At 46.7% G+C, this 22,357-nt stretch overlaps 1 protein-coding gene across 1 annotated transcript; it reads right to left on the bottom strand.

Annotated features, from left to right (window-relative positions):
* Positions 1-8,744: 8,744 nt before the first annotated feature.
* LOC120837166 lies at positions 8,745-9,509 on the bottom strand (the record flags this gene model as incomplete). The annotated part of the gene is made up of 1 exon (XM_040206393.3): positions 8,745-9,509. A coding segment is annotated over one exon (732 nt), but the record flags the coding sequence as incomplete, so codon positions are not given.
* Positions 9,510-22,357: the final 12,848 nt, after the last annotated feature.

Genomic DNA, 22,357 nt, shown 5'->3' with positions numbered 1-22,357 from the left:
TCGAGTACCCACAAGCTCAATAAAATATAAACAATAAACATATATAATTGCGTAGAGATTCCGAACGTTACAATTATGGCTTTTTTATAGATACGTTGTGCTATATATATTGACAAAAACGTCACATTTTTCGGTGTAGAAGACGTGATGCAGCAATTAATGTTTGAAAAGGCCGTCTCACCGCGCCCCATGGTGTCTGATGGAAGACGCAGACAAAGGGGTGTGTCACGATCGTTGAATGCATTTTTAATTACAAAATCGGGCACCAATGAGTGTAATTTTGAGTCGTTTAGGGTGCTCGGAGCCTGTAGAATGTTATCAAAAGAAATGAACGATCTCAAAATCCACCTGACTGCCCCTTTAAGAGGATCTAAGGCAGCCGGTACAAAGGTACAAGCAAGAAAAAACTTCTATGCATATTATGTTTGATGGAATAGCTTTAGAGGAGGTCAAAGATTAAAAATTCCTAGGAATGTGGTTCAATGAAGACTTCGAGCGGGTGCATGAGGCAAAAACATAAACTTGGTTCCGAATTATCTAAATGAATAGGATGCATATATAGAATTTACAAACACCTACCTCTATGGTGAAGAAATAATTATATTATTCTTTATGTTACTCAAAAATATCATACGGGGCATTACTATATGGTACCACAAATATGACGAACTATAATGAAATAATAGTCCTTCAAAACAGAATACTTCGTATGCTCGAAAATTTTAAGGGTAAGTTGAGAGACTTGCGGACGGACCCACGTGCTGTCTGAAAAAAATACACTATGCGAAAGGATATAAAAATGTATTACTTTAAATTACTTCAGCTTATCCAAAAAGGGACGCTCTACCTTATCCCGAAGAATGTTAGCTCAGAACACGCACTGAGATAGGTATTTGGAAATAACCTAAAGTAAAAACTAATTATGGCAAGCAACAATTGAATTATTAAGTTATCTCCTTCTTAAACGGAATTGAAGAAAAGGTAAATTTTCAGTATTCCTTTCGGATTTTTAAGATAAATATTTAAGAACTCCTGGTGGACAGTGATATCATTTATGACTGAGGAACAAAATGTGAAAAAAAAGTATTTTTTAATGTAATTACTATTTTTGTCTTAATAGTCTTAAACCTGGTGCAAGCGTTTATTATGAAACGTCGTTTGATTGTGCATGTGTATTTTCGCAGATGTATATTTGGCGCAGTACTGTAAAGGGAGATAGAGGCCTCGTCATGTTGAAATGGCAGTTTTTTTTTTTACCCCCATTTCATTTTTTTGTTTGGAAAGAAATAAACAAACTAGACTGAATTGTGCATTCTGCGAACGTACGAACGCTAAGAATATCACCGACCAGAAGCCCTTCATTGGAACCGCGCCAAGCTCGGATGAATAAAATTTTCTTCTGTCTGGTTTGGCTATCTGTCTCAACGGCGGGCGAGAAATTGTAAGAAAAGAAAAAAAATAGAAAAATGATTTAATCGATCATCTTCTTTTGTTTCTAGCCTTTATTTCTTAACCCAATGAGGTTTTTGTGTTGTTTTGTCGTTTTTATATGGTCTCCGTCTCAGGGTTTTCAAGTATGTCGCTGTCTTACCGTTTGTTCTTTCTTTCTCGTTGTATTCAACCGATTATCTCATGGAAACCAAATGGGATTGAGTAAAGCTGAAGCGAATATAACGCTCGCCGTCTTCATCCGAGGGGATTATATTTGTTCGTTTATTCCATCTCCGATCAGTATTTTCTCAGGACGGAAGAACGCACTTCAAAGAGCTCTAGCTCATCCAGACTGTAGTACCAACACCTCCTGGATGACGAAGCCCTAGAGCTGGATGAGATGACGTCATCAAAGAAGGCCAACGCTGGGCACAGATTGGACGCGACGACTGGGACAACGTTTGGCTCAAACTTGACTCGAAGTCGAGCGCCGTTGCTGCCCTCGTTTCCAAACTGTGTGCAGCGTTTACCTTGGCTGGTGACGCAAAAATGTCAGCACTACGGCCTTGTCTTTCCAGGCGGTGTTGGTAGTGCGAACCCATTATTTATCCGCATTTCCCAGCTAGCGTAAGACCTTTTCATGTTTCCTAACTTTCCTGGAATCGGTGGCTTACGGATCGCGTATCAACAGATAACGTATTATGTTGCTGGCACCTAACCCAACAAGGCACGGAAGTCGCTAAGCCGACTGCCAACCGAGCCCTGACGCAGTTCTTCCGAAAATATTTCCAAGATAAATCAGCCGAAATTATTTCGAATATAAATTGATTAAGGCCTGTATCGAACGGCAGAGTGCTCCTGAAAGGTTTAGACTGCCTAGAGCGCATGGGCAGAAAGTTACCTTGATCGATTGATCGATTTATTCAGCTACCATTCTGCTCAAATTGAAATGAAATACAACAGTGGTGAACTCGCTCGTCGACGCACGAAACTATCGAACTTGTAAGATATATTTCATTTAGCAGCGCGAAACGGATCCGAGCACGTCCATATGCTAGCGGCCAACCGCCGTTCAATAGATAGCACGTGAATTTGTTTTTGTAGCACGATCAAATTTTTTTCGGGACGCTAACTGCTGTTTCGGTTATCCAATGGAAGCACCTTTACTTCCTCGACTATACACTCAAAAAAAAAAAAAAGGCAGCGGTACGAATGTGTTCTCATCTTGACCACTGTTTTGTCGACGTGCTATCGGCACGCTACAGTTCCATAAATAGCGCTTTAATTTGTATCGAGGCGAGATGCCCAAAACGGAACTTTACGCTAATTTTTTTGTCGGCTTTTAAATCAAATCGTTTTTAACTGCTGAATTAATCGCTTTTCAACTGAAAAGGGGCAGCGGTCCACTGCGCCCTTCGTTTCGACCTTTTCGATCACGCTTCTGTGGCTTCCGTTGGCGCATTCATCTTGTTTGAGATCGTTACGGAGCGCGAATGAATCGCTCGCTGTATCTAGGGGAGGGTATGCCCCTCCTTTTGCTTCTTACCCTCTCCTTTCGTGCTCCACCTACCCTCCTCCTATCCCCTCCACCTCTTCCCCTCCCCCCTCTTTTCCTCCTCCTTTCCTCCTCCTCTCCTCCTGCAACTTAATTTGTTCATGGGTGACGTGACACCAAGTCGTGACGCCATTTTTCTTGCTAAATTTAGGGGGAACTGGATTCGTGTTGAGGTCACGTGACATTAATTTCCCCGCTAAATATAGCGGGGACGTTAACCCGCTAAAACTAGCGGAAAAATTTCCACGCTAAATTTAGCAAAAAAATATCCCTCCAAATTTGGCGGGAAAATTTCCCCACTAACTTTAGCGGGGAAACGTCCCATAATGCGACGCGCGCGGTTACGCCGACGCCGTCACCGCAAAGCCCAGAAACATACGCCTAAAGCTGCGATATAAAAAATAAAGGAAACTCACTTGGTCGCTTAGCAAACCTCCGAAGCCACGACGACGACTGATTTCGTAGTGGTCATAACGGGGACTCTCGCTATATTTAGGAATCGAACATGAATCGTCAACGATAGGTTCCAACCTACGTGCTACCAACGAGGCGCAGAAGCCGTCACATGATCCGACGTCACGACAAGGAGCCACCAGTAGGCGCCACTTCTCGGGGCTAATACACCGATTTCGCTGTTTACAAACACTTCAGCGCATGCCTACACGAAGTGTGGCCACTGCGCGTGTGCGTACAGAGACTAGAGAGTCTGTATGGCAGAGTGTTTCTAACTGTTCGATTTGTGGTCACGTGGTTTATGGGATGCATTTGCAATACACGCTCCTCATGGTTTGTGATGGACCCTCTCTTGAAATCTAGGCTCTCCGGAACAGACCAGACACACGTGGGGAAAAGCGTCTGCCCCTGCGCATGCACCATACCGACGGCAGCGCTACCTAAGCGGTGTGACGCAGGAGTCGTGGGTTTGTCTTCACAGCAACGCCACTACTCGAATCATGCGTGTATACAATTTGACGAGGTCGTTGAGAATACCATGAGCTGAGACATATAGCCTTTCCGCCTTTGAAGTTGTACACTAGGCTGGTAATTTCGTACTTTCACTCTTAGGTATTTCATTAAACATACCTCCATTTAGATAGGAAGCTATCTCAGCAAAAGGCATTTATTAGTCATTAAATAACCGCATAATCCAGAACGATAAAGTTCCAATCTCTTCTAACAATTGTATTTAAAGACTTTCCACAGTCCCTTTGAATCACTTTTTGCTTTGGTGTCCAGGGAACAGATTCCAGTTTCGCTATCTCGGCCTTTCGCTTTAATTCGTCAGTAATACAGGTTAGCTTAGCACGACATTTATCACCTCCTCTCTCTCTGCGTTTCTTTTTATTGACGCTTCTTTTTTTTACCGTACCACGAAGTTAGCTCGTTATTCATAAACCGCTGGTTATAATTTTTTTGCACCTCGCATCTTCTCCGCGCGATGATGAAATATCTGTATTCACGAGTTTGTTTTGTACTTAAAAACATATATCCCAACTGGTGAAACTCCTCACAGCTCCTGAAAGTTTCAAAATCGGCGGCAGAAAGTGAGAATAAGAATTGGCAATTCTAAGGTAAGCATCACGTCGGTTGAAAAATTAAAAAGAGCGCCAACATGACCAAGGACAACAGGTGTCGTAGACAGAGAGAGCGCTGACTGTCAACTGACTTTTATTCGAAAGCAACATATAAAACTCGCTGGAAATAAATAGGACACAATTCTGATCACCTTGTCATGTACTATGACTGCCATGCACGTGCCCCCAAACGTCAATTCTCAATCAAAAAAGCGATCGAGGGCGCACTTACACACACGCCATTTCCACGTCAATATAGGGAGTATTAAAAAATTGGGTTGTGTGTGTGTTTATACAGCCTAGAACTTGGTCTGCCTCACAGGGGCGACGAGTCTCCCAGCTGTAGATGAGAAATTTAGCCAGTGCGGTACAGCCGCTAGCCTGGGGTCTTTAACGTGCATCACGCAGTAGTGATACACGACCGCACGCCGGTACGATGCTCATCCAGATCGAAACGGGCAGGGGTGGGGCTCGAACCCAGGATCCCTGGGTTCTGCAGCGCGAGCTTTCGCTCCACGTGCTCCGAGCTGGTGTGCGCTAGACCACTCGGCCACCGATCCTTTTTTTTTAATCTTTATTACAGCATACACAGCACAAACACGTTCAGGCTAAGCGTACAGTCTTTTGATTAGTACATATCAATTAATACGTTGGGGGCTCTTTAGAAGTCTCTCACACATCCCAACCCACTCAGGAACAGTATCCTGATGTGCATAGGTACTACGTATTTCAGTCACAAATTCTATAAAGTATGCCTCAACCGGTCGCGGGTTAAGGTCCGCATGCCTCACCGCCATTCGCGAACACCAGATGCTGTACAAGCCAATTAACATTATAAGGTCGTACGGTACAAGTTCCTGTGAAGCAATCGGAAGAAAACGGATCGAATGTGCTGTTATTTTTAGGTCTTTTTTTAAGGTTCTCTGCAACACGTCCCAAAACAACAGGGCATCCCAACAGAAAATAAACACGTGCTCTATAGTTTCGGGAGCTTTACACAGCAAGCAATTAGTGGTCCAAGGAACAAAAATACCTTTCTCGTGAAGCCACACTTTCACGGGGAGCGTCGAGGTATGAAGTTTGAAAAAAAAGCTTTTGGCACGTGGCTGGATTGCCATTCTCTTGACGCGACAAAGAACATCCTGACCGGTTCCCTGGTTGTACAGTGCACGATACAAAGGCTCCGGGAAAAGGGTGTCATACAGGGCGTTGCACAAAGATTTTCTAGTTATGCAAGACAAATATTCTCTGGAATAGCGCACCGCCAAAAAACGGTATGCTTCAACGACCTCCTTTAGAAATCCAACAATTCTTGTTGACTGCTCGCCATGACTCGAGACCAAAAAGGAAGGCAAGTGCCCGGCCAGTTTCGTCTGAAACACCGCGCGCATGAAAGGCTGTTCAGTATCCCGTAGGAAAATGAATCGCGACACGAGCTGCCGGACAAACAAATGCGATAAACCTAATCCCCCTAAAGGAATACGGCGGAAGAGGTTATTTCTTCTCATTGGCTCCCAGTTTGATTTCCAGATAAATGTGGCACATATTCTATGAACTTTCCTCATTACACTTTGAGCACAATGCAACACCTGAAACACATACATGAGCCTAGCAAGAAGAAATATGTTGCAGGCCGTTGCTCTAGCAAAAATTGATAAGTCGCGTTTAGGCCACCGTGCTACCCGCTTTTTTAATTCAGCCGTGGCTTCGGACCAGTAAACACTTGGATTACGCATGTGCTGGAGTGGTACACCGAGGTACTTCGTAGGTGTTGAGCTCCACTTGATCCCTTCAAACTCTGAGGGCTTTGTGGCCCATGTACCGTGCCAAAAGCCTGCGCATTTTTCTAAATTTACAGCCGCACCGGTAATTTCGCAAAAGTGTTTAACTAAATCAATAACGCTGCTTACACTTTTTTTGTCTTTGCAAAAAACTTCTACATCGTCAGCATAAGCCAATACCTTGACTTCTATGGAGTTAAGCGTGAATCCATGAACGTTTCTGTTGTTAGCAACGCTCAAGCAGAGAGGCTCAAGATAAAGCGCAAATAATAAAGGCGAGAGTGGGCAACCCTGACGTACTGAGGACATTACAGGGATGCTGCAAGTTACGCTACGGTTTACAATTAGTCGCGTAGAACAGCCACTATATGCCATTCGTACGCCTTCATAAATAACATCTCCAATGTTGATGTGCCGCAAAATGGCCCAAAGAAATTTATGGCGTACGCGGTCAAATGCCTTTTCTAAATCAATCTGAAGCATGGCAATCTGATTTTCTTCTTCTGTACAACATTCTAAAATGCTTCTGGCTACGTGAACGTTCGTTTGGATCGTCCTGGCCTTTATGCCACACGTTTGGTGGTCACCCACCAATTCGCGAATTACGTGCTGTAGCCTTCCATTGAGTATTTTGGCTAATATCTTATAATCTACATTACATAGACTTATTGGTCGATAACCTTCTACACGTCGTAGCTTGTCGGCGTCCTCTGATTTTGGAACTAGCACAGTGTGCGTTCTAGAAAAAGATAGCGGTAATGATTTTCTCTTATAAGATTCCTCTATGACAGCGAGAAGAATGGGAGCGAGTGCTTTTCTGAATTTCTTGTAAAAGCTTGAACAAATCCCGTCTGGGCCTGGAGTTTTACCACCGGGCAGGTCGCCTATTGCCTTTTCGACTTCCTCCAGGCTTATGGGTCCCTCCAGCCATTCCCTTGTCTCGTCATCTATTCTCGGCATGAAAGACAGCAGTTCGTCAATTTTGTCTTCTTGTTCTGGTGTGAGCTCGAAAAGTCGTCGATAATGGTCCACAAAGGCATCCTCAATGCTTACTCTGTCTGTAGCTATAGTACCATTTCTCTCTATTTCGAGGATTTCTTTAGACAAAGCATACCTTCTTTCTGCTATCAAGGCCTGTTTAGTGGGTTGCTCACCACAGAGAAACCGCTGTGTCCTCGAGCGTATCACAGCGCCCTCGTATCGCTCTTTCTGGAATTTCTCGAGTCGTGATTTGACATTCGCGATATCCTTTGTTCCCCAACCAGGGCATTCACATTCAGCTTTGCACAAGGTGCGTAAATCCTTCTGCAGTTTTCGTTCTTCTGCCCGAGCGTAGAACTTCAGCGTGCTTGATCTCTCGATTGCTGACATTTTTACTTGCTCTTTGAACCGCTCCCATCGTTCCAATGGACATGTCTCATTCTGCTCTGTTATTTTCCTTAACAGGTCATCTACTGTAGCTACAAATGTTTTGTCTTTAAGCAGACTGGTGTTCAGCTTCCACAACCGCCAATTAAACTTTGCCTTGGGAATTTTGTTTTCTCCAATCGCGACCTTTACGAGGCAGTGGTCACTAAAAAACACTGGTTTTACACAATAAGAGCTAATGTTATGTACAATGTCAGCAGAAACATAAACACGATCAAGGCGTGCGTGCGAAGATTCTTGAAAGTGCGTAAATTGAATTTTTTTAGTTCTCCTCGATATGTGGAAAACATCTTCCATATTGTTTTCTGCTATTATTTCACTCAGACGATTTGCACTAGCATCGTTGTTACGCGTTATTGGAAATCTATCACCTGCATTGCATACACAATTATAGTCACCCAGTAATACAGTTGTCCGATTTGATTTGATGTAGTGTGACATATCGTGGAAGAACAAGGTTCGCTCACTGGCTTTACACGGGGCATAGACACAAATAATTCGCCACTGTGCATCAAACAAATTAAAGTCACATATTATAAAACGTCCATGAGCGTCGGTGATGAGACTTACTTCAGAGAACGGGACAGATTTCTTAAGGAACAAAAAACAGCCTCCTGCCGTGCCAACTGGATGCGTTACACACACTTCGTACGAAGTAAGAAAGGGTTGTAGCGCCTTCGTAACTTGCTCTTCCTCCGACATTTTTGTTTCTTGTATGGCTAAAAAGTCTACTTGCTCTTCGTGAAGCAAACGTAATAGCTGATACTGTTTACGAGTAGAATTTAAACCTCTAATATTGAGTGTACCCAACGTTAAGCAATTAGTAGAAAAAGTGGGAAATTTGGATGCAAACATTATTGGGGCGGAGGAGGAGGTTTGTAATAAAGAGCGATTTACAACAAATTTACGCAAAACTTACATGATTCATAGCTGTGGCGACAAGCACGAGTAAATATTCGAATAAAGTAAAGAACTGTCGGTAACTGTTCTCTATGTGAACACAACCACCTACTGCGAGGTTTGCTCTCGTTGGCCATCCGGTGGAGCTCGGGGCTTGCGTTTCTTTCTTCCTTGTGGCTTGCTCCAGTCAGGCCCTTCAAGGTCGGGGTCTTCCTCCTCGACGCGATCTAGCGGTCGCTTGGAGGGATCCGAGCTGTCGCCCATTTCCGAGTCAACTTCAGTGGCATCGTCAAAGGAGAGGTCGTTCCCGTCGACTGTCTTCTGTCGCTGGCTTTTAGAGGAGCCTGGAGCGGCCTTGACGATGTCTGTGCCGTTTCCGACGCAGGCAGCCGTCTTGTCAGCTTCGAGAATCGTTGCGGTGGTGTCTTCGTCTTGCGATGCGTCTCGTTTGTCAGCCCCTGAAGGTGTTTTGGTATGGGTGGTGGTTGGGTGCCCAGAGCCGTCTTCGATTTTCGAAGCTTCAAATTCATCGATGAAGAATTCAGAGTTGTCTTCCTCGGGAGCCGGTCGCATTACAGTGGCGTACGTCCGGATGCAATCCTCTTGCTCATGACCAAAACGATGGCACTTGTCACAGCGAGGGACGCGACATTCTCGACGGATGTGGCCTGTTCTCTTACATCGAAGGCAGAGAGGCGCTCTTCCGGGGACAAGAACGAGAACGTTGCTGCCGAACAGACGCAGCTGGTGCGGGAGGTTTTCCTTGGTTACACCTTCCTTTAGGTTCATTCTCACCAGTTTTGTCGTCGTCTGAACATTCTGGAAGCCTTCCGCCCTCCATGTGTCGCGGGATACTTCGTTGATTTTTCCATAAGGCTCCAGGGCCCTCCGCACTGTGTCGTCGCTTATGTGAATAGGTATCCAGTGCAGCCGTATTCGTACCTCGCACTCATCGGGATCGATGAGCAGGCACCTTTTTTCTTTCACCACAAGTTCCTTGGCTTCCAGAATTTTTCGCTTCGCTGTCAGGGAGTTGAAGGTGAAGAGCCAAACATGGTTCATCTGGCACGCGCCGGCTCCAATGAGGTCGTTTAGAACGCCGTGGCGTTCCATTTCTCCTCGAAAGTCGTCAATCTTGTACGGGCGTCCGGTGACGTCGCAATGAGCGAATACAGAGTTCAAAACTTCAGTACCTGTAGGCAGTGACGGCAGAACCACTCGGTAGGTATCCTGAGACATTTCAGCAGATGAACCACGGCCGGTGAAAGCCGTTGCAGACGCTCCACGGGAGCTCATTTTTTTGCGACCGTTTCAAACGGCGTCACGCGCTTCTCCTCGGCCACCGATCCCCCATAGGGAGTATTCACTGGCGGCCATATCTGTGTGCGCGAATTCTGAGCGGGTGCTGATGGCGAGCTCCCAAAGTTTTTTTTGCAACGTGCATTCCGCACCATCGAGAGTGCCGGTCTTAGCAGCCTATTGATGTGAGCTCGTTTTGAGCATGCGCTCTAAACAGCACCCACAAATATGGCGTCCAGTGAATACTTTCTATATTAAGAAGTCGGCCCCGCCATCGCCGTGAATGGACGCGAGAACGGGATTGAGTTTCGTCTTCCTTTCTGTGCGTGTTTGCGTTTGCACGTTTGCCCCTATGTGTGGGCGGACTGGCGGCGCTCGTGTGGGCTAGCGTAGGGGACATTTTAGAAAGGAAGAAGACGAGAAGGACAGCACGTGGGGTGACCTTTTGCAGAAATTCGGAAAATAGCTTCGCTTGTAAATAGAAGTCTTTTCTTTTCCCCTATCCGCAGGGTCCTGGCTGTTTTACTTTTCAGTCAGCAACCCTCAGCTGCCTACCGTCGTCGGGTCCCGGCGCAATCTCGAAGAAAGCTTACCATAACATTTATCACCTCCTACGTCTCTATGTTTTCTTTTTTTATTGACTCTTTTGGTTTACCGTACTTCACATCGTCAGCACCTCTGTGCCGTCGTCGTACGTCGTCGTCCTCCCCTTGTACATATCATCTCATAATCATCATCACTAGACGTGGCACCACGGGCCTCCTTGGTACGGGCTGTCGCCTTTCCGCGGTGCCACAGCTCTTCTGAGCCAATAAATATTATAATTTATTATTATTATTATTAAAAAAAACATAATTACTGGCGCAGTCGGCAGGATTGCGTCAGTGGACACCGCCGGCGTGATCTTCTCAGCAGAATCCGCAGACAGCGACTTGACGCGGCGTTGGTGGAGTTTTTTAAAAAGAAGACTGGACCACCGAGCTCCTTGATGACTGGACCACCGAGCTACCTCGTGGTGGCAGAGCTACCGCGGACTCAATACCGTCCCACTCCAGAGACGAACGCCTGAACCTAAAGCTCGTACATCAATTTCGTGCCTGACTATTGTGAGCAGCGGGTTGCATCTGTGATTTAGCGGCAGTCGTTGGCCTTACGGTAAGGTGATTCTTTGACGCGTGCCCGCCATGGATATAGACAGCGCAGAGCGGCCGATGTCGGTTCTAGGGCTAGAGCAGAATAGGGTTTGGAATAGGAATGTTGACGGGCCAGGTGAATCCTCACCTTTGAGTGGAGTAGTCGTAAACTCGAATACACAAGGAGATGGGAACGGAGGAGTCCGATCATACAGCTCAATCGAAAAGGAGATAGAACTGGTGAGGGAGAAAGAACGGCTATTACGTCTCAAGCTAGAGCTAGAACACCTACGCTCAGAAAACCGAGCGCGAGCCACTGGAGGCGGCATGGAGTTCAGACTCCGAGATGAAGTTTTTAGCTTTTCAAGATCGATGAAGGGAGTACTGTCTCCCATGTCGTCGTCCGATACGTTAGTGCGAAGCTGGTTTTGTAGTGGAACACGACACGCAGAGTCCGAGAGCCGGTGACGAAGAAGAAGAAGCTCGCTCCCGGCGGCTTTATTTATAACCAACTTAACAAACACGTGGCGCCCTCTAGGTTAATGGCGCTACTGTACATCTCTCCTTCTAACGAAGACCGAAGATACCAATTACGTCTAAAACCTAAAACCCTAAAACCATCAACTCTTCCCAACACCTCAACAACACCACAACGTTGGAAAGAGTACATCTCCTCGCGTAACACAGACCGTAGTTATAGGTTGAGTCTTTTGGGGCGGACTATCACCCGACCATATCGAGACCTCTGAACTACTTCAGACTCAGGATCCAAGGGTCTCTGACTGACGACGTCAGGGGTTGCTGGACGGCTGAGAGTCCGCTGCTGCAGACCAAGAGGTCCATAACCAAGTGACTCGTCCGACTCCCGTCGATCAGGAGATTCTGGAACAGGCGCCACTGGAATGCCACTGGAACAGGCGCCACTGTACGGCACCAGATGCTTCCGGTTCCGCTGCAGAACTCCTCGGGGTGTCTCCACCTTGAAGCTCAGGGGAAGTCCGTTGACCTTGACCTCGACGAACTTGCTTCTGGGGCGGGTCGCCGTGCTGACAGCACCAAGTTCAATTGATGCCAACTTGCCTTTCTTTGAGCGGCAAACGGCTGCAAAATGCCCCTTCTTGTGGCACAGGTTACCTGAAGCCTTGCTCGCGGGACATTCCGTGCGCGGATGAGGAGACCGTCCACAGTAGACGCAGAGAGAGGGACTTGACCCGCTTGCTGCCTGCGCGCGCGCTTGTCTCGGCGGGCGGTGTCTTTTCACCTTAGCCGCATCGATGTTCAGCGCAGTGGTCCCCGATGATACCGCTGACTCTCGGAGTTTTCGTTCGGTTTCGGAATCTTCATGCTGACGCACTAGAACTAGAGCTTCCTCGAGCGTCAACTTCGAGTTCCGGCAGACGGTCTGATAACTTAGTATCGAGCAGCCCGACAACAAAGCGGTCCCTTATCAGACGGTCCTCGACTTCCGGTGGGCGGTAGTTACAACGCTTCGCCATGATGCAAAGCGCCGTGTAAAAAGCATCCGCTGACTCACCGGACTGCTGAGTACGTCTGTGGAAACGCGCGCTTTCGTACAGTTCATTCACAGGGTGCACAAAGTAGCTGTCGAACTTTTCCTTGACCTTGGCGTAGTCTCCGAGCTCGTCCTCGCCAATCCCGACTGACGTCAAGACGATGCGGGCTTGAGAACCCATGCAGTACAGCAACGTCCGAGTGCGCACTTCATCCTTTGCCGCGTAGAGGCCCGAAGCAAAAGAATAGTCTTCGAACCGCAGGATCCACTGCGGCCATTGACCTGCATTCTTGAAATCGAACGGCAGCGGCGGCTGTACGACGAAGCTGCTGGCTGCGGTCATTGTAGGCTTCTGCTCCTCACTGGCCATTCCGTAGTGCAACCGTCGGCGTCGAAAGGATCGAGACCGCCGCAATCGGCTGGAAGGCGCAAGATGGAGCGGGCCGCCACTTCTGACACCATGTAGTGGAACACGACACGCAGAGTCCGAGAGCCGGTGACGAAGAAGAAGCAGCTCGCTCCCGGCGGCTTTATTTATAACTAACTTAACAAACACGTGGCGCCCTCTAGGTTAATGGCGCTACTGTACAGGTTTGACTCCCTGGAGAATAAATTTGAGGGGTATATGGTCCCTGAGCGGCTTAGAGGATATCTTGTCCGTCCTTATTTCATGGAGAGCATGCGTGCATTAGTGAATAGGCTGAACGTGGGTGAGAGAAGCGGGTATCGTGCGGTCAAAGAATGGGTCATGTTACAGCTCGGATTGTCACGAACTCAAGTCTGGAGGCCCTTTATTGAAACCACAACTTCTCTCCAGCAAACACACGAGAACCCAAGGCAGGGCATCATACCTGAAAATTTTCGGGTGAATTGATTTAAATGCAAGAAATCGGGGCACCTTTCCCGCGAATGTCCCCGGACGAAGACACCAGACGAAGAGCTTCTGTTTTACAAGAAAAGAGTAGACGCCATTTATGTAACTGTAAAGGGAGACTCCAGCCGTGAGCCGGGCAAGGTGACGACCAATGTGGGCAAGACCGACGGTAAAAACTTGGATCACCAATGCCACAAGAGGCCGGACCGATCGGTCCGCGAGCCACCTCAGATTTTGTTAGGGGCCGACGACACGAAGCGATCGTCGAAGAACAATCGCAGCATGGTGTCTGTACAGGCGGACGTTGACGACAGAAATGAGCTGAACATCTCGCGTGCCTGGAGGACGTCCCAGCGAGCCGAGGGCGACCACGACGAGCAGGTGAACGTCGATGACGAAAGGCCATACACTTTGCCTGTGCGGCAGGCGTCCCGGCAATCTGAGGACAACCCATGTGTGAACTTCGACAGCGTCGAGGCCGGTCCCGACATCATAGCTGGGTTGCACAAGTTCTGGCAAGCCAATGACGACCACGTTGAGGGCATGGGCGTCGATTACAAGGAAATATCGAGGGTATCTCCTGGGAGGCGGACGTTCCGGCAAGCCAAGGACGGCGACGGCGAGAACGTGGACGACGACGAAAGACCCAACTTATCGCTTGGGTGGCAGGCGCTTCGGCGAGCGGAAGATGACCAAAAAGAGGAGGCAGTTTGATACTTTAGACCCATGTTACGGGTAAAAAAAACAGGACGCGGGATGGCCAAAAAAACATGCTTTTCGTGCAAGGCTCGTCAAATTATGAGGCGCTGGAGAAATGCAGCATTCTGCGTTAAGTCCTTATTTCGAACTCTTTTTGTTCGCCTTCCGCCGATTTGAAAAGCATGCGGGAAGGGCCTTAGAATGCACCTGGTATCGCTGCGCCGCAGCGTTCTTCCGCATCAAAAAGTTCGTCTGCTTTCCTCGCCGTCACCATGGCAACGAACGCCGAATGAATAGAAGCACGCACGGTACCGCAGCATGAGGCTAGCAACAGCTGACGCCATTTTACGAACACCGTCTGCTAGCCACAGTCGAACGCGGTGTGTCAGATCAACCACCTCCGCCGGTGCGCCGCTAGCAAAGACGACGAAGCTAAGACACGCCGACGGCGATCGAGCTAGCATTTATTCGGATCAAAGGCCGGCTTCGCCGGTGCGCCGCTAGCAAAAACGACGAAGCTGAGGCACGCCGACGGCGAATGGGCGAGCAACAGCACCGCGGGACGACTGCAACTGCAACATTTATTCGGATCAAAGGCGCGAAATAAGGAAGAACAATTTTTATTTGAATCATAACGCCCGATATCCAAGTTGGGGACCACATACGTTTGCAGGGTCTTTCCTGTGAACTTTTTACAGAGACACGGGGTGCCGCCCTCAAAACACAGCTCCGTTCGCAAAATATGGGGGCCCTGAAAAGGACCGTTTAGACCGCTACCAGAACCTATAACTGACGTAACAAGCACTTGACGAGCGGTTGGCGCATAAGTCGTCTTTATGCATTCAGGCAGGTGACGGGCTCAGCGCAGCGGATCACTCGAAGTCACCGGGGCCGTCAGAATCCTCGCCCTGTCTGCGTCGGGGCTCTAGATTTTGGCGGCCGCAGCGACGAACGACTGGAATCTATTAGTGTTACCGCGCGCCTTGTCTCACCTCCAAAATATGAACTTTGCAAGGTGACACGTGAAATGGTGGCTCTCGCGCCGTCCAGATGGAAGAGAGTTTTTGAGGTGGGCCCAGGTGCAATCCACCGTATTGGTGTGCGCACCAGTGTTCGCGTCGACAAAGTGCAGCTTGTGGTTGACGGTGAGGTGCGTGAAGCGAGCATCATCTGCAAGCTTCCGATAGCCAGCCCAACAATTTGATTGATTGATTGATTGATAACTTTTTATTTACGACATAACTGTACAGAGATGTCCCAGGTGACATGGTAAAAGGCATAAATGCCTGACGAAGCCATGCCACCCTTTTGGCAGCAACGGTAGCAAAAACAAATAAATGAGGAGTGACACAATTTCACTCCAAAATAAAATCTATACAAAACAAAACAAATACATCACAAAACATGACGTGAAAGGACAATTGCTACTTATCATTCCAAGCATTTTGCTTAAAACACATACGGTTTTATTCCCCTGTGAGTAAGTATTCTTTTACAATATTTTTATATTGATAGAGTGATCGTACGCACTCCAATGAAGCTAAAATATATGGGTATTGGTTTAAATAGTCTGGTATCAAAAAACTCAACCTCTGGTCTCCACAATTCGTTCGCGAACGCGATTTTATTAATAAATGACGCCTTAAATTATACGGGCTATCTTTCGAGTGGTACTTAGCATAGAACACCAATTTATCGAGCTGAAATTGCCGCCAAATTTCAAGTGATAGTTTATATTGATGTAGATTTCTTACGTTGAGTATTTGATATGTCCTAAAATATGGTGTGGCACTTTTAAGAAGTTGTATGTTACCAATTGCTCGCAATGCTCGCCTTTGTATGGATACAATATTGTCTAGATTTGTTTGGGATGTCGTTGACCACACTAAAAGGCAGTAACTTATGCGGGATTGCACAAGAGCGAAATAAATTAGACGTTTCACTTTTGTTGGAAGATAATATCTTAATCTATTTAAGGCACCAACAGCTCGACAAAGACTTGTTCTCAAAGATTCAATATGTGGCGTCCATGATAGATTTTCATGGAATAAAACACCCAAGAATTGAATGGTTGAAGATGGTTGAATATAAGAGTCCTGGAATTTTAAGTGCAAATTGGAAGGTGGTATCGTTCCTTTTGGTCTAAATAGTAAGTACTTTGTTTTTCCTATGTTTAAATGAAGTTTATTAGATCTAAGCCATAAGTCTAATCCCCGCAACCACTGTTTTGCCTTTCCAAAGAGGTCGTCGATGTCCGAGCCAGAAAAGAAAATATTTGTGTCATCTGCATAAAGGACTATATTTGAACTGCCATGTATGTTTACAATGTCATTAATATATAACAAAAATAATATAGGACCAAGAATAGACCCCTGAGGAACCCCATACTTTATGTACTGAACGTCTGACTTTACTCCATTTACTACTGTATATTGCGTTCTTGTAGTGAGGTAACTTTTAATCAGTGATAAGGAAATACCGCGTATTCCGCAAAAACGGAAGTTTCTGTAAAAGTATTTCATGCTGAACACAATCAAAAGCCTTCTTAAGATCTAGAAATATACCAAGCGTGTATATTTTTTGTTCTATGTTCTCGAGAATTTGTTCTTTAATTCCAAGAAGTGCAACTTCTGGCGATTTATTTTTCTGAAAACCAAATTGTTCTTTTACTAAAATGTTATTGAAGGTCAAAAACTTAACCAAGTCTTTTATTTATAATATGTTCGGCTATCTTTGCAAAAACTGAAAGTACAGAAATAGGTCTATAGTTGTTTAAGTCACTAACTGGGCCACCTTTGTGTATAACCGTCACACGTGCATGCTTCATTTTGTCTGGAAAGACACCCGTAGATAACATGAGGTTACAAACATGCGCGAGTGGAATACTGATTCTGTCGCAAACGGCTTTTAACGGTTTTGGTTTAATGTCGTCTGGCCCGGAGGCGCAATCATTTTTTAATGCTAGAATTAACTCCATTATTTCACACTGGTCTGTTGGATATAGAAAGAGGGAATTAACACAGTTTGCCGAAATTAACTGCTCGCATGGTATTTCTGCACAGTTATTTAAAGGAGCACCAACAGTCACAAAATGCACATTGAACAAATTTGCTATTTGTTTATTTGTCAGCGCCTCATTGTAATATTGAACTTTTCTTGTTGAGGTATTTTTAGAAATGATCTCGTTTACTGTTTGCCATATCATTCGGGGATCTCCCATAACCTCTGAAAATTTGTTCATAAAATATTCGCATTGTGCTTTCTTAATATCAGAGTTCAGTTTATTTCGGACTTTCTTAAATATGCAAAGGTCAATTTCGCTTCTCGTTTTTAGAAATATTTGAAATAGCTTATTGCGGTTTTTAATTCTTGCATATAATTGATGAGATATCCATGGTTTTCGAGTTTTCTTTTGTTTTTTTCGTGTCTTTAGGGGAAAAGAGGTGTTATACGCGGACAGAAAGCAGGATAAAAAAAAACGTCATAGGCTGTGTTTGCATCATTTTCTCTCAAAACACGATCCCAATCTAGGCAGGAAATAAGATCTTTGAAATTTTGAATATTTCGTTCCGAATATTCTCTAACCAGTTTTTTTTTCGTTATTCTTGCGCAGCTGGTTAACAGGCATTAGACAGTATATTTGCAAATAATCACTGATATCGCACGTTAATACACCTGACCTCAAATTCTCAATAGGAAGATTTGTAATGCAGAGGTCAAGGGTTGTCTCGGAAGTCGAGGTGATTCTAGTTGGTTCAGCTATTGTGTTTGTGCAACCATAAGATTCAAATATATCTTGAAAGCGCAAATATGAAACATTGTCAGCGGAAGCATTTATGTTAAGATCACCAACGAGAACCACCTGTAACGTCAGTTCTATGCTGTGTTCAAGCAGCGTTTCTGAGAAATGCAGAAAGTCATTTACGGATCCAGACGGAGGACGGTACAAGAGAGCAAACAAAATATCACAGCATTGGATCGAAATACACTCAATGTTGTCGTCTATAATTTTGTATTCAGGTACTATTTTGTATGATAACTCTGAGCGAATATATATGGCAACACCACCACCAGCCTTTTTTGAGCGGCACGCAGACACACAGTCGTAACCAGCCAGCTGGACACACTCATCAGATGTAAACCACGTCTCACTAAAACAGATTATGTCAAAACATTGATTTAACTCAGATAAAAAAAGATTTACCTCGTCGAATTTTTTCCGCAAGCTTCTTGCATTCAAATGAAAAAGTGAAAGATAATGACCTTTCAAAGATGCGATATCACACGAAAGATTAGGCATGAAAATAACAAAAGTTCAGACGTTCTTTCGTACGAGTTACTTTAGATTGACAACATCATCCTCACCGCGAATAACCACTGCACGTTCACCGTTCTTTTTTCGGACTACCACTTTCCCATTCGGATGCCAAACAAAAGCGTATCCTGATTTCTGCGCCCATTCCTTCGTCATCGACAAGAGAGTGCGGGAGAGCCGAGTCATGTTTTCACAAATATGCAAGTTGCCTTTTTCTTTCTTAAGTGACTGCCTTTTTTGAAGCCAAGAATCGCGAAGCTCCTGACACGTGAAGCGAACGATAACGCCTCGTGTTTCGCCTGGTTTTGCTGGGAGTCTATGCAAGGCTGCAATGTCACTTCGGTTTACAGGTGGAATATCCAGCTTTGTTGCCAATTTGTTCATTTTTCCCATGAGGTCTTCATTTTGTGTTTCTGGGATGCCATGAATTTCAATGTTTAGACGACGACTCTGTCTTTCGAGGTTATCCAAATCTAATCGGAGCTGAGCGAGTTCGTTTGGAGAGGAAACTTTTTCTAGTAGGTCTACTCGCTTAGACAGTTCTTTAGTGGACTTCTCCTGCGCAAGTAAACGACTTTGAAGGTCGTCAAATGTGTCTGAAAGTACTTGTACAGACTTTTCGAGTCCACCGATCACGCTTGGCAAGGTCATCAGAGTATCGAGCTTATTACTTATTTCCAGCAACAGTAAAGAGAAGTCGACTACCGATTTCGGCGTTTTTGTTTCTTTGTTCGTTTTTTTGCCTCCTATGCACAGTCCACACTTCCATGTTTTTTTTAAAATGCCCAGGTTTTCCTTGCAGTGTTTCTTCGGTTTCATCAGAGCACTCACCAAGATGGAACGTGAAATTACATATAGAGCAGCGCATATACGATCCATTCTTAGGAATAGATAGCCGGCATGCGCAACAGCGTGTCATGACAAAATACACAAAAAAGACAAAACACCTTCACGCAACGCACTCTGTCAGCAGCGGCAGGTAGACTAGTAGTAATAAATAAGGTGACAAAGGGAAATTTACCAACCTGCGAAACACAGGAGCAGAAGTATGAGCTGACGTGTCGTCAGCTTGCTGCCGCTGCCGCCAAATGCGAAGAAAACGCCCCTCAGCAACCGCAGGTGCCCATCGATGTCGCTGCCGTCGCTGATATCGCAGGCGATTTCGCTGCGTTGGAAGAACTTGGCCTTGCCGACGAAAAATAAATTTCCTCCGTTTGAAGCTTGAGTTTGTCGGATGACGGTCTGTAGGGATGTCGCGTCGGAGTAGTCGGTGGGCCACCAGGTTAGGCAGCTGCGAAACACAGGAGCAGAAGTATGAGCTGACGTGTCGTCATCTTGCTGCCGCTGCCGCCAAATGCGAAGAAAACGCCCCTCAGCAACCGCAGGTGCCCATCGATGTCGCCGCCGTCGCTGATATCGCAGGCGATTTCGCTGCGTTGGAAGAACTTGGCCTTGCCGACGAAAAATAAATTTCCTCCGTTTGAAGCTTGAGTTTGTCGGATGACGGTCTGTAGGGATGTCGCGTCGGAGTAGTCGGTGGGCCACCAGGTTAGGCAGCTGCGAAACACAGGAGCAGAAGTATGAGCTGACGTGTCGTCATCTTGCTGCCGCTGCCGCCAAATGCGAAGAAAACGCCCCTCAGCAACCGCAGGTGCCCATCGATGTCGCCGCCGTCGCTGATATCGCAGGCGATTTCGCTGCGTTGGAAGAACTTGGCCTTGCCGACGAAAAATAAATTTCCTCCGTTTGAAGCTTGAGTTTGTCGGATGACGGTCTGTAGGGATGTCGCGTCGGAGTAGTCGGTGGGCCACCAGGTTAGGCAGCTGCGAAACACAGGAGCAGAAGTATGAGCAGACGTGTCGTCATCTTGCTGCCGCTGCCGCCAAATGCGAAGAAAACGCCCCTCAGCAACCGCAGGTGCCCATCGATGTCGCCGCCGTCGCTGATATCGCAGGCGATTTCGCTGCGTTGGAAGAACTTGGCCTTGCCGACGAAAAATAAATTTCCTCCGTTTGAAGCTTGAGTTTGTCGGATGACGGTCTGTAGGGATGTCGCGTCGGAGTAGTCGGTGGGCCACCAGGTTAGGCAGCTGCGAAACACAGGAGCAGAAGTATGAGCTGACGTGTCGTCATCTTGCTGCCGCTGCCGCCAAATGCGAAGAAAACGCCCCTCAGCAACCGCAGGTGCCCATCGATGTCGCCGCCGTCGCTGATATCGCAGGCGATTTCGCTGCGTTGGAAGAACTTGGCCTTGCCGACGAAAAATAAATTTCCTCCGTTTGAAGCTTGAGTTTGTCGGATGACGGTCTGTAGGGATGTCGCGTCGGAGTAGTCGGTGGGCCACCAGGTTAGGCAGCTGCGAAACACAGGAGCAGAAGTATGAGCTGACGTGTCGTCAGCTTGCTGCCGCTGCCGCCGATCAGTGATAAGTGATCACTGATTATCAGTGATAATCAGTGATTATTCTTGTTCCAGGGCGGACCCACTCGGCTATTAGCCCTTGCACGGTTTTAGCGTCACGGGTCTCTACGGGAACAAGAAAGCAGCACCCGCTGCAACACGCCACACCGCCGAAAACCCACTGGCCAGGCCTTAAATACCCGCGATGGTAGTTGTGCCGACCGAACATACTCTCGTCTAGTTCTACAGTCACGCCTTCGCCACCAATCATGTCTGAATGCTTAAAGACGGCATTTAGCACAACCTCCCGACAAAGGCTCGCCCAATCAGTTATTGTCTTACTTGCGATGTCAGCCTCCCGCTGAATGACGGCGCACGGTAGGTTCTGGCATCCGGAGGATGATTTTCACGAGTTGGAGAAGCGTCAGGTGCGATCCTTCGAAGAAGGAACCGCTCGGTAAAGAGACCTCGCCCCGGCACTGAACTTTGACCGGCTTCCTCCTGGGCACCTCACGAGTCATCCACACACCGCACCTCCCCCCCCCCCCCCCCTCCCCCCCCCCCCCCCCACCGTGTAGCCATCCGCAGATCTAGCGCGGACTTGCAGCTTGTCATCGCAGCTTCGCACTCTGGACACGCACGAAAACCCAGGAGCCAGGAGCAGGCCAACGCGCTAAAGCAAATTAATTGCTTCAAGAAGGTCTTTCATGGCGCCATGAAGACGGCACAAGTTGAACGCCATTGCACTGCGATGCTCGCCTCTGGAAGAATAAAGTACCGAGGGGCAACTGGGGGAACTGCGCGCTTCTTTGCATTTATTATTTTTATTTCATCCGCCATTTTATACCTCGTGACACAATTCTAACAAACTCATTGATTGAACAGTCGGACCACACCATCGCGTGACCAAACAACCGCCAAACCAGAGTCCTGCCAAACGTATGTTTACAGACGGCATCGTCATAGAGAAGGGAGCAGTAGAACCCAACAACAAAAGGAAGTAACAAAGTTAATAAAAAGAAAAAAAATCAAGAAAGGAGCCGTTGGAGTTTCGGACGGCGTCTTTGATGAGAGGAGCTGCTCTGGCCAGGGCGGTCAGAGCAGCCGTGCTGCTCTGGCTGCTCGAAATATTCCTTCATTTTTTTTAAATTTTTTTTTGCTCTGCAGGGTGCTACAACCCTTATTTGAAGCTGATTTGTTAAATTAACAACAAACAACGCGTTGGAACAGAGGAGGTAGAGAGTCGTGGCGTCAGACTTTGACGTGGTGGAAAAGAAAAGAAAATAACGAATGCACAATACATACCGGATTCCAAGACCGTTATACTCCGCATGCACTTCGCGAGGCCTTTCGACGCCGCCGACGACCGTTAGGCTATTTATTTTGTTTCTTCAGATTTTTATCGTGACGACTACTCCACTGTGCCTCGGGATCTCCAGCGGATATCCGGAAGTTT

This window comes from Ixodes scapularis, unplaced genomic scaffold, assembly GCF_016920785.2.
Source record: "Ixodes scapularis isolate PalLabHiFi unplaced genomic scaffold, ASM1692078v2 PGA_scaffold4__175_contigs__length_147842914, whole genome shotgun sequence".
Taxonomy (NCBI): Eukaryota; Metazoa; Arthropoda; class Arachnida; order Ixodida; family Ixodidae; genus Ixodes; species Ixodes scapularis.
The sequence above is the reverse complement of the archived record's forward strand: the minus strand, read 5'-3'. Positions and strand labels throughout refer to the sequence as shown.